Below are 18,527 nucleotides of genomic sequence, written 5' to 3'. Positions count from 1 at the left end.
CTTCCAGACCACACGGGCACCGTTTGAGGTGGTGCAGGCCCACAAAAGCAGGTGAATCTCCACCCCTGCCTCTCTTCACGTGAGACCGAGAACCGCCAGGAGCCGCCTGCGTGTCACCTGCTGTCAGCCCAGCACACGGTCCACCGCACCCACATGTCAGGGCTGGGACTGCATGAACGACCAGCATGTGGCTCCAAATCCCAGTGAGCGACCCCCTCACCAAGTCCGTGTTACAACAGTCTGTCTACACAGACATTGGACTCAAACACAAGCAATTGTTCTAAACAGAAGTTGTGGAGCAGGCCAGACTTCCCGGCTCTCGTCGAGGCCCGTCCCCGACCCATGTGTCCCCACTGCCCTGTGAGCTCCCAGGGTCCTGGCATCTGAGTCCAGCTGTGTTTCCATCTACACTGGCTCAGGTGAGCAGAGGCGGACCCCTGTCTCCATCCAGGTAAAGATCCTCACTGCCCTCTCTCTTCAGAACCGTGGAAAGGCTCTCCTGAAAAGTCACATAAAAGCGTGAACCTATCTTGCCTGTGGGACAGAATTTAGCATGTCGCACCGTTATAAATGGGCAAAGCTGACACAGAGGTGCATCCACAGCCTCACAGACAGCAAGTGGATCACGGCTGGCATGATGTGGCCACAATAAAGGTACCAGCATAGACAAAGGAACTAAGTGGAGAGAAGCAGACAGTGGGAACAAAACACAGAGAGGAGACTCACCTCTTCAATCCTGCTCTCAATTCTGAGCTCCCTGTTCTCCTGGATGGACCTGTTGAGTAGAACACTGCAAGACTGAGATAGACTGAAAGGCTCTGTGACTGCGAGGTCTACTTCTGAACAAACCACCGCAACATGCAGCACACCAGTGCAGACCATCACCTCCTCCCAAGCAATCAGCCCAGCCCCACCCCGAGGGGAGGCCAGGGGACCAGACAACTGCTGGGGGTGGGTCTCCAGGGATCGCAAACACCTCCAGGGTGTTTCTGCTAAACTAAGATCGCCTCACTGTCCTGTGATGCCCAACGTGCGATTTTAAATCAGAGGCAGGAAGTGTGTCTACAGCAGCACAAGTTCCTGCTGGGCTGTCCTGGGATTTAAGGCAAAGTGGAATTTTTCCAACTGAAAAGACTGAGCTCCTTTAATGAGACCTGAGCAGCCCTCCAGCCACACACAGAGGCCTCTGTTGGCAGACACACATCCGCCAAGGGGGAGGAGTCGGTCCCCACGGCCCCACCCGCCCTGCAAACCCCACTGGGCATGCCGAGCGGGTGGGGCAGAGCTACCCTCCCCACAGCCCTGCAGCCCCCGCTGTCACCACAATGTGACTGCTGTTCTTTGACTGTCACACAAGAAATACGAAGTGGAGAGGGCTGTTCTTTAAATATGAAATAGTACTCATGGCACCAAATCTGGTTTTACAGTGAATGCCTATTACTTTGACTGATCTTTTTTTTTTAAATTTTAAAACAACAGTTGACACAGGATTTGATTTTTACAAGGGCCCCTCGTTCTCTGTTGAGCAGCACAAACGATGCCCACCCAGAGTGGAAGGTCCTCGGGCCTTCCCTCCCCTGTGATGGAAGGTGGTCTCAGCATCCACTGGTCTGCTCCTGGGGCGGTGGGCAGTCTCGGTTTCCCTAATGGGCTTAGGAAAGGCACCCCAGCACTCACTCTAACCACCCAGAAATGCCATTTACATCTCAGGAGCCAGGAAGACGGGTGCGGACAACCCAAGGAGCCACCACTGCTGCCCAGAGACCCCTCTTCTCATCTGGGCTGACCTGGGGCAGCCTGAACACTAGCTGCGTCCTCCGGAGCATCCAGGAGAGAGATGTACACGGGTGTGTGAGCAGCAAGGAGCTCAGTTCACTTTTACACTGTCCTCAAATCGGCCTGTGCCGCCGAGGTATGTGTGTAACAGTGGTGTGTCATTTCAGCCCAAACAGAACAGCCAAGTTATTAAAAATCAATTACCTCATGTTAATCAAGTTGCCCCAAACAGCTGTAAGAGAAAGAAAAAGGAAAAGTCAATATTTAAGTTTGCAACATTCAAGGACTCCAACTAATACAACATTAATTTTTAACCTATATCTTAAAGTACACTAAGAAAACTATAGCTCACGAAGACAGTAAAATGCACACTTTTAAAATAATAAGCCTTACTAAACTTAAGTGGGAAGATGATCCTATATATCTCCTAATTTAGAATAACATTTTGGGATCTGGAGTGCAATGGTGCACGTGTGTTTTTTTTAAGGTTCTTTTTTTGGGGAGAAGGGGTATCTGGACCATTTTTAAAGTCTTTATTGAAATTTGAATGTTATAATATTGGTTTTGTTGTTTTTTTGGCCACAAGACATCTGGGATCCTAGCTCCCTGACCAGGGTTCAAACCCACACCCCCTGCATTGGAAGGTGAAGTCCCAACCACTGGACCACCAGGGAAGTCCCGGGGCAGGCATTGTGATACACAGTATGTCCAGCCTTTGGGGATGAGCCAGTCACAGAAATTAAAGAACCATGTGAATAAAAGAGATGCCAGGGCTCAGTCCCACCGCATCCATCAAACGTCAATGAGACCCAGAGAAGCTACAGGTGGCCTGACTCTGTGGCTGGCCCTCACTCATCTCCCCTACATCAGTTTCCCCTGCAGGGCTACCTCCTGGACGACAGACACCTGAATAACTGTGAACCAGTTATAAATATCTCACCAGGGGTGACCACCGACACAGGAGACCGTGACACCCGCTGAAGCTCCCAATCAGAGGGTTACTTCACAGAGAAACCTTCACAGAGAAGGGTGTGGCTCCCACTCTGTCCACATCCCGATGCGGGCCCCATATGGCCGTTCCAATGCTGCTCACCTTCAGGGACCAGGTGCCCCTAGGTGCTGCCAGGTGCTGGGAGAGGCACAGAGCAAACACACACACCCTGGAGTCCAGGACTAGCGATTCTGTGAGTCTGGGCGGGGGGCGAGGTGAGGGGAGACCCCAGGCATGTTCTCGCTGCATCCTCAGGTACACAGCAGGGATAACATGTTCAATGGATAGCTCTCAGGGTCCAAAATAACATCCCCCCACAAGAAATTCCCACTGTTAACAAAGGGGTGTTGAAAGTATAAAAGCACAGCCCTTGTTCAAACAGAAGAAACTATGATAGTATAAGATCAGCAATAAATAACTAAAAAGTGGCAAGTAAGCATGAAATGGGAGGATTTTAAAATAGAACTGAACTATATTCACTATTTGGGCTTCCCTGGTGGCACAGATCTGGTGAAGAATCCACCTGCAGTGCGGGAGACCTGGGTTTGAGCCCTGAGTCAGGAAGATCCCCTGGAGGAGGGCACGGCAACCCACTCCAGTATATTCTTCCCTGGAATATTCAATGGACAGAGAAGCCTACAGCCTACGGTGTTGCAAAGAGTCAGACACGACTGAGCGACTGAGCACGCAGCATATATTTTTCACTATTCACTAAAAAAAAAGTATATATATATTTTTTTATACTTTTGGACCATGTGACCTTACTTTTGAGTATTATCCTCAGGAAATAAGTATACATATAAGAAAACTACCTTCACAAATGACGGCTTTATTTATAATGTAAAAAATGGCATAAATCAAAGTATCTTACAATTAGAGAACTATCATATAAAGTACGATATCAGTTCATCTCAGTTCAGTCACTCAGTCATGTACGACTCTTTGTGACCTCATGACTGCAGCACGCCAGGCTTCCCTGTCTACCACCAACTCCCGGAGTTTAGTCAAACTCATGTCCATTGACTCATGCCATCCAACCATCTCATCCTCTGTAGTCCCCTTTTCCTCCTGCCTTCAATCTTTCCCAGCATCAGGGTCTTTTCAAATAAGTCAGTTCTTCACAGCAGGTGGCCAAAGGATTGGAGCTTCAGCTTCAACATCAGTCCTTCCAATGAATATTCAGGACTGATATCCTTTATGACAGACTGGTTGGATCTCCCTGCAGTCCAAAGGACTCTCAAGAGTCTTCTCCAGCACCAGAGTTCAAAAGCATCAATTCTTAGGCACACAGCTTTCTTTACAGTCCAACTCTCACATTCATACATGACTACTGGAAAAACCACACCTTTGACTAGACAGACCTTTGCTGGCACAGTAATGTCTCTGCTTTTTAATATGCTGTCTAGGTTGGTCATAGCTTTTCTTCCAAGGAGCGTTTTTTAATTTCATGGCTGCAGTCACCATCTGCAGTGATTTTGGAGCCTAGAAAAATAAAGTCTGTCACTGTTTTCATTGTTCCCCCTTCTATTTTCCATGAAGTGATGGGACCAGATGCCATGATCTTCATTTTCTGAATGTTGAGCTTTAAGCCAACTTTTTCACTCTCCTCTTTCACTTTCATCAAGAGGCTCTTTAGTTCTTCTTCGCTTTCTGCCATAAGGGTGGGATCTGCGTATCTAAGGTTATTGATATTTCTCCCAGCAATCTTGATTCCAGCTTGTGCTTCATCCAGCCCAGCATTTCTCATGATGTACTCTGCACATGAGTTAAATAAGCAGGGTGACAATATACAGCCTTGACGTACTCCTTTCCCAATTTGGAAGTAGTCTGCTGTTCCACATCCAGTTCTAACTGTTGATTTTTGACCTTTACACAGATTTCTCAGGAGGCAGGTCAGGTGGTCTGGTATTTCCATCTCTTTCAGAATTTTCCACAGTGTGTTGTGATCCACACAGTCAAAGGCTTTGGCATAGTCAATAAAGCATAAGTAGATGTTTTTCTGGAACTCTCTTGCTTTTTTGATGATCCAAGGGATGTTGGCAATTTGATCTCTGGTTCCTCTGCCTTTTCTAAATCCAGCTTGAACATCTGGAAGTTCACGGTTCACATACTGTCGAAGCCTGGCTTGGAGGATTTTGAGCATTACTTTACTAGCTTGCTTGTGAGATGAGGGCAATTGTGCAGTAGTTTGAACATCCTTTGGCATTGCCTTTCTTTGGGACTGGAATGAAAACTGACCTTTTCCAGTCCTGTGGCCACTGCTGAGTTTTCCAAAGTTGCTGGCATATTGAGTGCAGCATTTTCACAGCATCATCTTTTAGGATTTGAAAGAGCTCAACTGGAATTCCATCACCTCCACTAGCTTTGTTCAGAGTGATGCTTCCTAAGGCCCACTTGACTTTGCACTCCAGGATGTCTGGCTCTAGGTGAGTGATCACACCATTGTGGTTATCTGGGTCATAAAGATCTTTTTTGTATAGTTCTTCTGTGTATTTTTGCCACCTCTTCTTAATATCTTCTGCTTCTGTTAGGTCCATACCATTTCTGTCCTTTATTGTGCCCATCTTTGTAGGAAATGTTCCCTTGGTATTTCAGAATGAAATGAAGAGTACAGAATGAAGCAGGGCAAAGGCTAACAGAGTTTTGCCAAGAGAACACACTGGTCATAGTAAACACCCTCTTCCAACAACACAAGACAAGACTCTACACATGGACATGACCAGATGGTCAATACCAAAATCAGATGGAGAAGCTCTATGCTGCTGCTACATTGCTTCAGTTGTGTCCGACTCTGTGTGACCCCATTGACGGCAGCCCACTAGGCTTCCCGTCCCTGGGATTCTCCAGGAAGAACACTGGAGTGGCTTGCCATTTCCTTCTCCAATGCATGAAAGTGAAAAGTGAAAGTGAAGTCGCTCAGTCATGTCCGACTCTATCGACCCCATGGACTGCAGCCTACCAGGCTCCTCCGTCCATGGGATTTTCCAGGCAAGAGTACTGGAGTGGGGTGCCATTGCCTTCTCCGGGAGAAGCTCTATACTGTCTGCAAAAACAAGACCAGGAGCTGACTGTGGCTCAGATCATGAACTCCTTACTGCAAAATGCAGACTGAAATCGAAGAAAGTAGGGAAAATCACTAGACCATTTAGGTATGACCTAAATCAAATCCCTTATGATTATAAAGTGGAAATGACTAATAGATTCAAGGGATTAGATCTGATAGACAGAGTGCCTGAACAACTATGGACAGACGTTCATGACATTATACAGGAGGCAGTGATTACGACCATTGCCAAGAAAAAGAAATGCAAAAAGGCAAATGGTTGTCTGAGGAGACCTTACAAATAGCTGAGAATATGATATAGCCATTCATTTAATGAAATCATAAAGTCATTAAGTATGACTATAACTATTATCAAAAAGATAAGAGATAACAAGTGTTGGCCAGGATGTAGAGAAAAGGGAACCCTAGTTCACTCACCATGAATGGGAATACAAAGTGGTGTACTATGTAAAATAGTATGGAGGTTCCTCAAAAAAATAAATATAGGACTACCATACAACCCAGGAAATCCAATTCTGGGCATTTATCCAAAGGCAATGAAAACACTAATTCAAAAGGATACATGCACCTCTGTGCTCTTAGCAGCACTATACAATAGCCAGGACATGGAAGCAACCCAAGTGTTCAAGAAATAAGGGTGGATAAAGAAGATGTGGTGAATATATGCAATGCAATAGGTTTCAGCTGTCACAAGAAGGAAATCCTGACAACTGCAGTAACATAGATGGATCTTCAGGACACTGCGCTAAGTGAAGTAAGTCAGGGAAAGACAAATGCACGATCTCACTTAGGTGCGTGCATACTAAGTCGCACAGTCGTGTGCAAGTCTTTGCAGCCCCATGGACTGCGGCCTGCCAGGCTCCTCTGTTCCTGGGATTCTCCAGGCAATCATACTGCAGAGGGTTGCCATGCCCTCCTCCAGGGGGTCTCACTTACATGTAGAATCTAAAGACAAACAACAAAAACCCAAGCTCACAGATACAGAGAACAGACTACCGGTTGCCAGAGGTGGAGGTGGGTGAAGTGGGTGAAATAGGTTAATGCAGTTAAAACAAATCCTAGGAACTTACCCACACACTACTGTATACCCAACAGAAAACTACTAAGGACTCAGTGCACAGCACACGGAAGTCTACTCAATACTTTGTAGCGACCTGTATGGGAAAAGAAGGTCAGAGCAGACCTGCTCGCAGAGCCTCTGGAAGTGGACCTTCCAGTCCTGCTGTCTGAGTCCCAGCCATCATCCCAGATAACACCAAAAAGAGAACAGACTCTTCAAACTCCCACCCCCACAGAGCTGTGAGCATGGTGAACCACTGCCACTCCATCCCACCAGGTCCTGAGGTGGTCACTTACGCAGCACAACCACCAGAACCAGAGCACGGACAGGAACCTGGCCTTTAATTCCCTGTCGACCCTGGATCTGGGCTACACTCCTCCCAGTGCCCAGCGCCCACGTCGCAGGCCCCGGGTGCCCATCTGGGCAGAACACCTGGCTCCAGACTGAAGTTCTGGGGGACCCTGCACCCCAACCACACAGGCTGCCTGCCTTGTGATCAAAGCATTAAACATGCCCAGGACAGTGGTGCCCTACTCACCCCATGAACCCTGACAACCCCGGCCCCAGAGAAGCAGACACCTGCCCGCCCTGAATAAACTCCACAGTGGCACAAAGCATCGTTAGTGTCACAAGAGAAGCATCAGAAGAGCTGTTTAAACAGATCAGAAGGTTCAAGTCGAAGATACTCTTCTAAAATTCTCCAACTACAAAATGAGGTTATCAGAGGAGGGAACCTCCCCCTCAGCTCCCCTGAAAGAATCAGGTGCTCAGGCTCAGACAGCATCACACACAGAAGAGCGGGGAGCCTTTCTGCTCCCCGACCTGGAGAGAGCTGGCCCCAAACCGCACACCTGTGCCTAGCTGGCCAGGCCTGCGTTCACCCGTGTGGTTACACAGGAGGAAGCTGCCCAGGTGAGAAGGTGACCTGGGGAGCCCAGCAGGCTACCTACCAGCTGACATCCTTCACAGGCCGCATGTGGGGCGCTGTTTGTGGGGCCCTGAGAGAACCCTGCACTATCCCCGCCCCCAGGCTGGCCTCCAGGATGAGCCCCAGAACAGGCTCCGCAGTTCTCTGCTCTGTAGCCCCAGCAGTCCCCACTGGCAGGTCCGAGCTCTGGTGATAAAACACCTTTGAGTGACTCACAGACTTTCCTAAGAAAATCACACTAACATTCCCATGGGGAAATTTTTTTTGCCCGAAGATGTTCCCCTTTTTTAAACAAAATGGTTAAGAATGCAAGAAACCGTGGGCTTTGTAGATGACATCTGTTCCTCTAAAAAGTCTTCACGTGTAAAATGTCACCAAGTGAGATGGGAAACCCAGAAGGGAAATCTCCTAGAAGCCATCTCTGCTGTCACATGAGACACACGTTTAAAATGCCAAGTGGGTATAGCTGCTCAGAGGAGCTGGGGAACACAAGGAAGAACTTTCTGGGCTCTGGCATTACTGCAATTCCCATAGCTTGCAGTGAGAGAGCTCAAAGGATGGTCCCTTGAGGTCTGCTGAGGAGCTGAGGGGTTCTGTCCATCCAGGTAGGGGAGTGCCTCACTTGCAAAGTACAGGGTGACCAATGAAATCCCCCAACTGGCCAGTTAGCAAACCCCAAACCCAACGGTTATTTGAGGAATCCCGCTGGACACCTGGACGTTTCTTAAGAACCATGAGGGAAAACCGGAAAACTGTGCTAAGGTCTGTTTCCACTCCCAGGATACAGCTGACTCCCAGAGTGTGGGTTTTCCACACTACCGACCAGCCCTCCAGCCCTTTGGACACTAACGACCTGCCCTGAGTGCAGACCCCACAGGTGAGGGGCCCAGGCCCACAGGACACCTCACTTCAGATGCCTGCCTCCAGGCCCAGGGTCACCTGTGCTTCTGACTTACCGGCCAGCTCTAAGTCAGGGCACCCACTACCACCTTCTTGGGTTTGATCATTTGCTAGATGACTCAGAGAAACAGCTTCCTTACAACGACCAGTTCATCGTGAAAGCTACAGCTCAGGAACAGAAGGTCTCGGGGGGCGAACCCAAGCCTCACCTACTGGGAAGCCATCAGATGTCATTGTTGAGGAGTTTATTTTCCACAAAGCTCCACCTCCAGCTCCAACCCCTTCCTGGAGGTGGGTGGGTAAGGCTGACAGTGACCTGCCTCCATCCCAGGCCAACCTAGGGCCCACCCTGAGTCACCCCCTAGGCAAAAATTCAGAGTGATCAAAGGGGGCTTCTTAGGAACAATAGAAGATGCCCCTATGGTTTGGGAAACCCTGAGGTTCTGGGAGATCTGTGCCACAAAGGGACCGAGACCACAGACATTTTTCCTCTGTTCCACCCAAGGCGTGAGAAAACAGTTGCGATTCACTTCACAGAGGCCAGCTGACATCCCCACTAGATGAAGAGTTCTTAAAAACGAGGCGAAAGGCGACCCAAAGTTCAACAGAAAAGTGGGTAAAAACGGAACAGTTTTCAGAAGAAGAGGTTGTTAACAGTCCTTTAACGCTTGCAAAGATGCTCAACATCACTCCTGAAGAAAGAGGCCCCTTGAAGCAGGAGGGACCATTTCTTTTTTTTTTTTTAGGAGGGACCATTTCTGCCTGGTATGCCATCCACAAGCTCTGATGGTATGTGTGTGGGGGGGTGGGCACAGCTGATCTGGGACATGGCTAGGGGACAGCAGGCACAAGCTTGCTCACTGCGGTGGTTATTTCTAAGAGCAGGGCATCTGAAATAAGCAAAGTGTCCTGCACAGGAGGTGGTCGTGGAGAGTTCAGGGCATGTACGTGCGAGTGACAGACAGAGCAAGGGTGCGCTCCATTTACTGATGCCAGAGCTTTCCAGGAAACACAATGCAGGAAAAAAAGAGAACAAAATGGTCCAGGTGGGTTGATACCTTCCGGGAATGATGAATAGCATGTGCTTCTACACACGCAGATGAATGCCTGCATTTGCAAAGAGAAACCTAAGATGCATGAAACGGACTAGTAACAATGGGAAAGAGGGTGGGGCCAGCAATTGCAGCAAGACACGTCTGCACATAACTTTTCATTCAGTTTGACTTTTGAACCATGTAAACGGCTTATACATTTTAACAATTGGAAAGAAAAAAGCAAATCCTAAAATAAACCGAACGGAACACAAACCAAAAAAAGGAACATGACTTGTATCAGGCACAGAAAAACACATTTCACGGAGCTCTTTCGACACAGTAACAGCACACCCCGAGCAAGACAGAGTCTAAGGACAAAAGGAATGACAGAGGAATTCTGAATTTTCTTGGTACTGGTAATGATGCAGTAATTCTGAAACTGTTTTGCCTGGTGGTACGCATCAAATGAGTTTGGACTGATGTCAGAAACAATTTTTACTGTGGGAAGAAGGAACTAGCAAGATGAGGAGGAGGAGGAAGAACCTCGTCATGACTTAAATTGGGGGTAGCAGCATAAACTCATGGTGGGAAAAAATCTGTACCTGGCTCCGTCCACTAAGGGCACCTCAGCCAGTGCTGAGACCTCAAGTTCTGCTCCACACTCTCCACTGGAAGGAAGCAGAATGCCTTGGAAGAGTGGCTGCTCCATCCACTAAGGGCACTTCAGTCAGCGCTGAGACTCTGAGTTTGAGTCCACACTCTCCACTGGAAGGAAGCAGGGCACCTTGGAGGAGTGGCTGATTGCAGGTCTGGGCACAGAAAACACAGGAGGAGCACAGAGCATCTGCAGATCAAGGGAGTGCTCAAAGACTGGGAGAACCTCTGAGTCCTCCGTGATTTAAAAAAAAAAAAGATGGGTGTAAATTGATGATGTCCTCAAAACATGTCCACAACCTAATTCCTAGAACCTGGGGATGTGATTTGGAAAAAGGGTCTTAGCAGGTGTAATTACGGAGAAGGCAATGCACCCCACTCCAGTACTCTTGCCTGGAAAATCCTATGGAGGAGCCTGGAAGGCTGCAGTCCATGGGGTCGCTGAGGGTTGGACATGACTGACCGACTTCACTTTCACTTTTCACTTTCATGCATTGGAGAAGGAAATGGCAACCCACTCCAGTGTTCTTGCCTGGAGAATCCTAGGGACGGGAGAGCCTGGTGGGCTGCCATCTATGGGGTCTCACAGAGTCAGACACGACTGAAGTGACTTAGCAGCAGCAGCAGGTGTAATTAAGCATCTTGAGACCAAAAGATAACCCTAAATTATCCTGTTGGGCCCTCCATCCCCTGATCAGTGTCCTTATAAGGGACAGGGGAGACAAGACAGGGAGAAGGGGAGGAGCCCTGGGACCAGCACAGAAGAGTGGAGCACCTGCAGCCTGTGGAGGGTGCGGAAGGAGCCTGCCTGGTACACCTGGACATGGGGCACCTGCCAGCTGCAGCCCTGCCCAGTCCCATCTCTGCAGAGGGTAGGATGGAGGATCTGCAGCAGGCGAGCCCCTGTCAGCTGGGGAGATGACTAGGGTACCACTCAGCCCCACAGCTCTCCCTTGGGGCCCCTGAGATGTCCAGGCAAGCTGGCACTGCCCCTAGGGGATGCTGAGTGATCCACCAACAAGGGAGGCAGCTGAGGGTCTGGGGCAGTGGGCGGCCCTCCACTCATCTAGGATCCGCTTAAATGGAGCAGATGGCCCAGGGTCCCTCCCAGGAAAAAGGAACCCCCCAAAGGGAAGAGACCCTCCATGGGAAGAAAAGGGAGCAAAGGACCACCAGGCAGAAGACTCTGAAACAAAGACCACATGCTTTAGTTTTTTAAATTAAGAGGAAAAAAAAAAAAGTCTCATGAGCAAAAAATAACAGCAAAAACAAATGTTTTACATCACTGAAAGAGTTCGGTTATAAAGATGACAAAGTTCCCGAAAAGTTGAGCAAAAGTCTAAAATGATAGATGTGAAGAAACAAAATGGATGACACCTGGCAACCCCACACCTGTGGGAGAATGTTCCAGGGAGGGGGCTCGCCAAAGGGCAGTTCACAAGTTTTCAGAACTGCAAAGCAAGGACCTTGGTGGCCAGGGCTTGGAGGTGCCTGGCACATGTCACCAGCATCCGTGGACTGGCAGGTGCCCCTGGTTCCCTGCCACCCCCCACCCCGGCCCCAGCACTGAGGCCTCACTCTGGAAGGAGCTCTGCATGTGAGCACTGCGGTCCTGAAGGAGGCCAGTGATCCACCACAGGGATACCGTCCACAAGGACACACTCTGGGCACACGGGCCAAGAGAGGCCACCGGAGTGAGGAGGGACCAAGCCCAAGCCGAGGTGTGTGGGGGGAGGATGGCACCAGGGGAGAAGCAGCACCTAGGATCTCCCAGGAGAAATCAAGTCGCAGAGAGAGAGGGGTGCCGGCTGGAGCCTGGACCCAGGAGGGACGGAGACTTGCCTGAGAGGCTTTGAGGGGCCTTTTCTAGAATTCTGCACCACCCGCCCATCACTTAAATGTGAAGACGGAGAAGGCACGGCCAACACCTGCCAATCCTCCTCCCTGACATCAGGTGAGGTAAGTCAGGGGACAGGCGATCTCCAGGCCAACAGAGCCGGGCAGCTGAGGCCAGGGGCCTCTCCTTGGGGAAATCTTGGGGGAGATGACACAGGTGACAAGCGCTGGAGTCCAATGAGTTAACAGAGCAGAGTCATCAGCTCCAGGAAGAATAAAAGGTGATGGACATACAACCTGGCTCATGTTGATTACATTTAGTCGTACTGTGAACATCATGCTGCACTCAGTCCCTCAGTCGTGCCCGACTCTTTGTGAACCCATGGATGTAGCCTGCCAGGCTCCTCCGTCCACAGGATTCTCCAGGCAAGAGTACTGTCATTTCCTCCTCCAACATTTAGTCATACGTGTAAACATGAAATGCTGACCTCCTCAAAATCACACTAAGTCTATGTGGGGGTGAGCATGGGTGGGGGGAAAGTAAAGAGAATAGTCACCTTCTAAAGGGGAAAGTCACGAGGTATACAACAGTATCTACAAATGAAAAACTAGGAAGCATAGGATGCTATGGCACAAACACCAAGATCATCAGTTCAGAGAAGAGAAGCGCCTGCCCCTGGGCAGGGAAGAGATGCCTGGGGACACCAAGAAACCAGGCAAAGGCAATCTGACTTTCTAAACTGTACTCATGTCAAAAACACTACAGGTAATTCCAGCTGAGTCTCTGCCTAGGGATTCCTAGGAGCAGGTTGGTGTGACTCTCAGACAATCAGGCCTCTGAGCTCCTCCGACCAGTGACCAGCACTGACCTGAGGGCTACAAGGACTGGAACCCCATAGGAGAAAACATGTGTAGGCAAAGAACCCAGGGCAGCACAAGCTGGCCGTGCTCAGGCCCTGGGCCCTGGACCAAAGAGTTACACGCCAGGAGGGAGGATGATGGGCCCTCATGAGCTCAAGAAACAGAAGAAGATGGGAGAGAGCCTGAGAGGACCAGGGAGAGACTTTCCAGAAGGGGCTGTGTGTCATTTGGCAGCCAGGACAGTTTTCTCAAACAAGGAGACAAGATTATTACATTAACAAGGAGAGCCAAGGCTAGAAATCACCGCTCTTGGACAGTCAGGAGTCGCCATCTTGCTTTTCCTGTAAAGCGTCTTGGAGTTACCATCCATGCCCATTAGTGACACTGCCTGCACACCTATCTTAAACCTCACAGCTAAATTCACCCAAAGAGTGAGCTGGCACAAGGCCCGCCTGCTGCAGCCTGTCAGCCAGATCACCGCTTCATGTTTACGCTCCAACCCCCGCGCCCCACCCCCCCCCACCACCATTCTCTGCATTCCTAGAACACGCCCTGCTCGGGATGCCACAGGGCGTCCCACTCTTTGCGACCCCATGGACTGTAGCCCGCCAGGCTCCTCTGTCCATGGGATTCTCCAGGCAAGAATACTGGTGTGGGTTGCCATGGCCTCCTCCAGGGAATCTTCCTGACCCAGGGATGGAAGCCAAGTCTCCAGCACTGGCAGGTGGGTTCTTTACCACTAGCGAGACCTCGGAAGCCCATTAACTCCCACACATGCCTCACTTCTCAGCTCAAGCCTCACTTCCTCGAGAAAACATGCTGGTTGCCCCTGTCAGGAGCCCTCATGCATTCCTTCCCTTCCTTCCTACCAGTTTGTAGTTCCACCCTCATTTAGGTGAGAACCTAATTTGTGGCCAACTCACAATCTAAGCCAGTGGTTCTCAAGTGGGGGGTCCCCAGAACACACCAACAGTATGTGAGGTGAAACTATTAGTTGGGCCACAGCCCAGACCTACTGAATCAGAAGCTTGAGATGGGAGGCAGCAGCCTGTGTTTGGAAAGCCCTCCAGGTGATTCCGATGCACACAGCAGGTTGAGAACCACTGCCCAGGTGTTCTGCAAGCCTTGGGGATCCCTGGGACCTAGCACAGGGACAAAGACAAGGGCTTGGCAGACAAAAGTAAGGACGCAGGAGGATTTCCTTATCTGCAGAATGGTGAATGACATTCCACGACCTCTGACCTGCAGAAGCCTCAAAATCTACATGGAGCCTGCGGGCAGACCTGGGTTCCAGTCCCAGGTCCCCAGCCCTTCTGGGCTCAAAATTTTGGTCTTTGTAGCTTCTCACCTGTGTGATCATCATTTGCCTAATTTCTCTTGGTCTTAACAGACTCACCTCTAGAATGGGAATAATGATGGGAACTATTTCCTAGGACTGCTGAGATACTTAAATGAGACAAGGAAACAGACTCACCACACATGGGGAAACTGGAAGCAAGTTTGAACATTGTTACTATAGTCCTAACAGGAATTACACAACTTGAAGCAGTCTTCCCCCTGGGGGTCTCCGCTTCCCAACTCAAGACTGGCATACACTTCAGAAGCCATCTTCCTCCTCCGCATACTTGCATCTAACAGCCCCCAGCTGGGCTGCAGACAGGCCAGGTCTCAGTGACTGCGCATCTGCCTAGAGCTCAACTGAAGCCATGTCTGGAGGTCCCCCTCAACTAGGAAGTCAGACCTCAGTAACTTAACCGGTGAGCAGGTGTTTCGTCTCAGCGTGGATCGGCCTCGTGGCTAGGATTCAAACGAGCTCACACTTGGTCCAATTTTGGTACTTGGGGAAATATTAATAGCATCAAGGAAAACACATTCCCATCCAATAGGTTTCTTTTTTTTTTTTTTTTTAAAGGGACGGCTTCTGCCTCTAAGACACAGGGTGTACCACCTGCCAACAAAGTGTCCCCTCCTGCCCTCTGTCCCGCAGCCTCCGGGAATGATGACAGGGGAACCACACAAAATGGAGCGGCACCGAGACACCCCCACCCCCCGCGGTGCGCCTCGGCTCTGGGTCGACCCGCACCCTCAAAACACAGGCGCGGGGAACCCCTGGGGCGTGCGGAGACCTGGGCTCCGGGACTCCCCCACTTGACGCCAGTAGCCCTGGAGCGGACAACTCGGCGCGGGGACCCCCCTTGGCGCCAGGACACCCCCCCGCCAAGAGACCCCCCCGGGCGTACAGACACTTGGGCGCCAGGACCCCGGGGCATCAGACCCGTGGGCTCCAGGACCCCTGGGCTCGGCCGCGGGCCGGCGGGGTCGGGCGACACACTGGGCTCCCAGAAGCCAAACGCTCAGTAATTTTCCTGGGAGCAGACAGCCGCGATGGGGGCTCTGCCAGGAGACAGTCCTCACAGCCCCGCGTCCCGCCCGGCGGCGCCGCACGCTCGGGAGCCGTGGACCGCAGCCCGGTGTGCGGCGGGGCCGAGGGCCGAGGGTCCGCTGTTCGGCTGGCGGCCGCGCGCGGAGCGGGAGGGAGAAGGCCGCGGGCGGGAATGAATGGCCGAAGCACTCACAGGCCACGTAGGCGAGCAGCGCGATGCCCAACAGCAGCTTCATCCTCCTGCGGCTGACGGCGGACACTAGGCGAAGCAGCGGCTGGCTCAGCATCCCGGGCCGCGCGCTGCGGCCGCCCGACTCCGAGCGCGGCGGCGGGGGCGGCCCGGAGGCCCCGCCCCGCCCCACGCGCGCTTCCTGCCGGCGGGGGCCGCGCGCATGCTCCGCGTTCGCCCCGCCCCACTCCGCAGGCGCAGTGAGGTGGCCCCAGCTGGCGGCGCGTGCGCATGCGCAAGCGAAAGCGTGGACGCCGCGGTGGGCGGTGCGCCTCAGACCTGGGTACCAGCGCGCCAGGCGGTTGCCGGGCTGATTTGTGCTATATTTGGGCAGGTGTTTGGAGTTCTTTACCAGCTCACTCTGAAAGTTACCTGTTTTCCCGGCTTGTTTAGCTGAAACAGCGGCAACGATTAGTGCCCTACATATCACTGATGTCCAGACTCCGTGCGTTTTACCCTCTGATCAGCTAGGACGTCTTTCTTTTAAAAATAAGGCGTTTATTATTATTTTAAAAAGTAGTGCTAGTGTTGTACAGTGAGGACAGACTAGGAAGGAAAGGGTGGACCGCGCTGTCTGCCTGCAGAAAAACGGATGCCTCGTTACAGGAGAGTGAGTGCACTAGCCATAGCTATGCGCCGAGAGCACACGGTTGCACGCGCTGTCCCGGCTCAATTCTTCCATAAGCGGGTATTGCATGTCTGCTCCCGGCGAGGAGCTGTGCCCAAGGAAGCACAGATGCCGAAGGAGTCCTGGACCCGCGGGGAGCTGGGCCCCTGGCGGGGGAAGACAGGTGCGCTCGGACCTTAGCCAAACCTGGACTGGAGCGACCCGGAGGGAGACCCAAAGTGCGGGGGCTGCAGGCTGACCTTATAGGCCTTTCAGAGCGGCCCGCAGCGCTTCTAACCTCTGTGAACGCCGGGCTGTTTTGCTAAACAGTCGAATGCCCTTCTTCAACTTTGTTATAAACCTCCGAGAAAAATAACCATCACAATTAGCAATAAATCAAAGCAGTAATTGGTTACATCTTTCTAGCTACTCAGCACAAATGCCATGACTCTGTGATTGTAAGACAACCTTCCCCGTTCCAGGCCTCCCCATTAACCTTGAGAAATGTGGAACAAGAGGAAAATCGTTAAGCCCTTTCCCAGAGGAGGATTCTCACATCTGAAGCGGCCTCCTGTCAGGACGCCCACTCCTCAACACGCTCGCAACCCATTCCAGTATCCAAGAAGGCTGCCAGGTGACACTTTCTTTGGAGCCAGACAGAGACCCCCCCTGGGTGGGCTTCCAGGTAAGCACACCAGCCAAGGACAAATTTCTCTTTGTCTGGGAGTCTTTTTTCCTTGTTGACTCCATAATAATGAATCCACCTGCCAAGTAGAAAACCCCAATTCGTCCCTGAGTGGGGAAGATCCCCTGGAGAAGGAAATGGCAACCCACTCCAGTGTTCTTGCCTGGGAAATCCCATGGACTGAGGAGCCTGGCAGGCTCCAGTCCATGGGGTCAAAAGAGTACAATGCAACTTAGTGCCTAAACAACAACAACAGCAACTTTATTTCCTCATCGTTAACATTTTAAGTTTGGGTTAAACCTCTAATTTTTGAAAAGATGTATCTAGAACATGTAGTGCCCTGAGCTCCTCTGATCCTATGATTTCATGATTTTTATTTTACTTTTTTTATTTACCATGATCACTTTATTCTTCTAATTTTTTATTTTGTATTGGAGTATAGTTGACTTACGATGCTGTTTTAGTTTCAGGTGTACAGCCAAGATTTAGCTATACATAGACATGTATCTAGGGCTTCCTGGTGGCTCAGTGGTGAAGAATCCACTTGCAATGCAGGAGACATGGGTTCAATCCCTGAGTCAGGAGGATCTCCTGGAGGAGGAAATGGCAACCCACTCCAGTATTCTTGTCTGGAAAAGCTCATAGACAGAGAAGCCTGGCAGGGTACAGTCCATGAGGTCGCAAAGAGTCAGACACAACTAAGTAACTAAACCACCACCAGACATATATCCATTCTTTTTCAGATTCTTTTCCCATTTAGATTATTAAGAATATTGAGTAGAGTTCCCTGTCCTAAGCAGTAGGAATTCCATGATTTTTAGATAAAAGATGAGCAGCAGAGATATGAGAAAAGATTAACATTTGCCCTAAGGCAAGATTAGATAGAAGCTGTAGGTGGATTTCAAGCTTTTTGGGTGTAGGTGGTATTTCATTGATATATATTTATCTGTTCAAGCAGGCCAGAAATTGTGAAACACATGCTACCTATGCACAAAAGTCCCTAAATCCAGCTTTCTTACCTAAGCCTCCTTTCTACCACCAGACACTGCTGCCAAGGTCTCCTGCCCCAAGGGATGAAGTGTATGGGAACACCATCAACAACTACATGTAGATGAGCCACCGCTGTCCTTATGACCCCTCAGGAGGTTGTGGGTGGCCCTGACCCTGATTTTCAGCTCAACCAAAGCCAGAATTTGGGAGTAAGCAGCAGTAAGTGCTTGCCCAGCAGATATGAGAAGGCTCCAGGGAAGGAGGTGCCACCTCGGACTCTTCAGGGAAACTGTGGGCTTGGGCAGGTCACTTCCCTGAGCTTCTCTTCCCTCTTCTGGCTGCCCACGCCCTCTGCCCCAGTGAGTTCTGTGCTCAGGTCCCCTTCCTGCCTCAACCTTGCTATCAGCTACTCCTTTTTTTCAGTGGATACATCAACAAGAATATTTTGACGGTGACTACTTAGTTACAAGGCAGTGTTCTTGACACTTGGGATGATTAAAAAATGAATCGTAATAGGACTCCTGTCCTA

General features: G+C 50.6%; 1 protein-coding gene and 1 long non-coding RNA gene across 3 annotated transcripts in view; one reads left to right on the top strand and one right to left on the bottom strand.

Annotated features, from left to right (window-relative positions):
• UXS1 (UDP-glucuronate decarboxylase 1) overlaps positions 1-15,841 on the bottom strand; it is a 56,583-nt gene extending 40,742 nt beyond the window's left edge. The window contains exons 1-3 of one of the 2 annotated variants that reach the window (XM_061432551.1): positions 15,681-15,841; positions 1,981-2,008; positions 727-775 (exon numbers count right to left, since the gene is read on the bottom strand). In XM_061432551.1, the coding sequence (XP_061288535.1) occupies positions 727-775; positions 1,981-2,008; positions 15,681-15,774 (171 nt within the window). In that variant the 5' untranslated portion in view covers positions 15,775-15,841. Of the gene's footprint in view, positions 1-726; positions 791-1,980; positions 2,009-15,680 lie in introns of both variants that reach the window. The other variant, XM_061432550.1, reaches the window with a different exon arrangement.
• A 60-nt stretch (positions 15,842-15,901) lies between these two features.
• The window catches only part of LOC133257073 (uncharacterized), a 30,068-nt gene continuing 27,442 nt past the window's right edge, over positions 15,902-18,527 (top strand). The window contains exon 1 of the long non-coding RNA XR_009739393.1: positions 15,902-17,008. This is a non-coding gene — a long non-coding RNA (uncharacterized LOC133257073). The remainder of the gene's footprint in view (positions 17,009-18,527) is intronic.

This window comes from Bos javanicus, chromosome 11 (genome assembly GCF_032452875.1).
Source record: "Bos javanicus breed banteng chromosome 11, ARS-OSU_banteng_1.0, whole genome shotgun sequence".
Taxonomy (NCBI): Eukaryota; Metazoa; Chordata; class Mammalia; order Artiodactyla; family Bovidae; genus Bos; species Bos javanicus.
The sequence above is the reverse complement of the archived record's forward strand: the minus strand, read 5'-3'. Positions and strand labels throughout refer to the sequence as shown.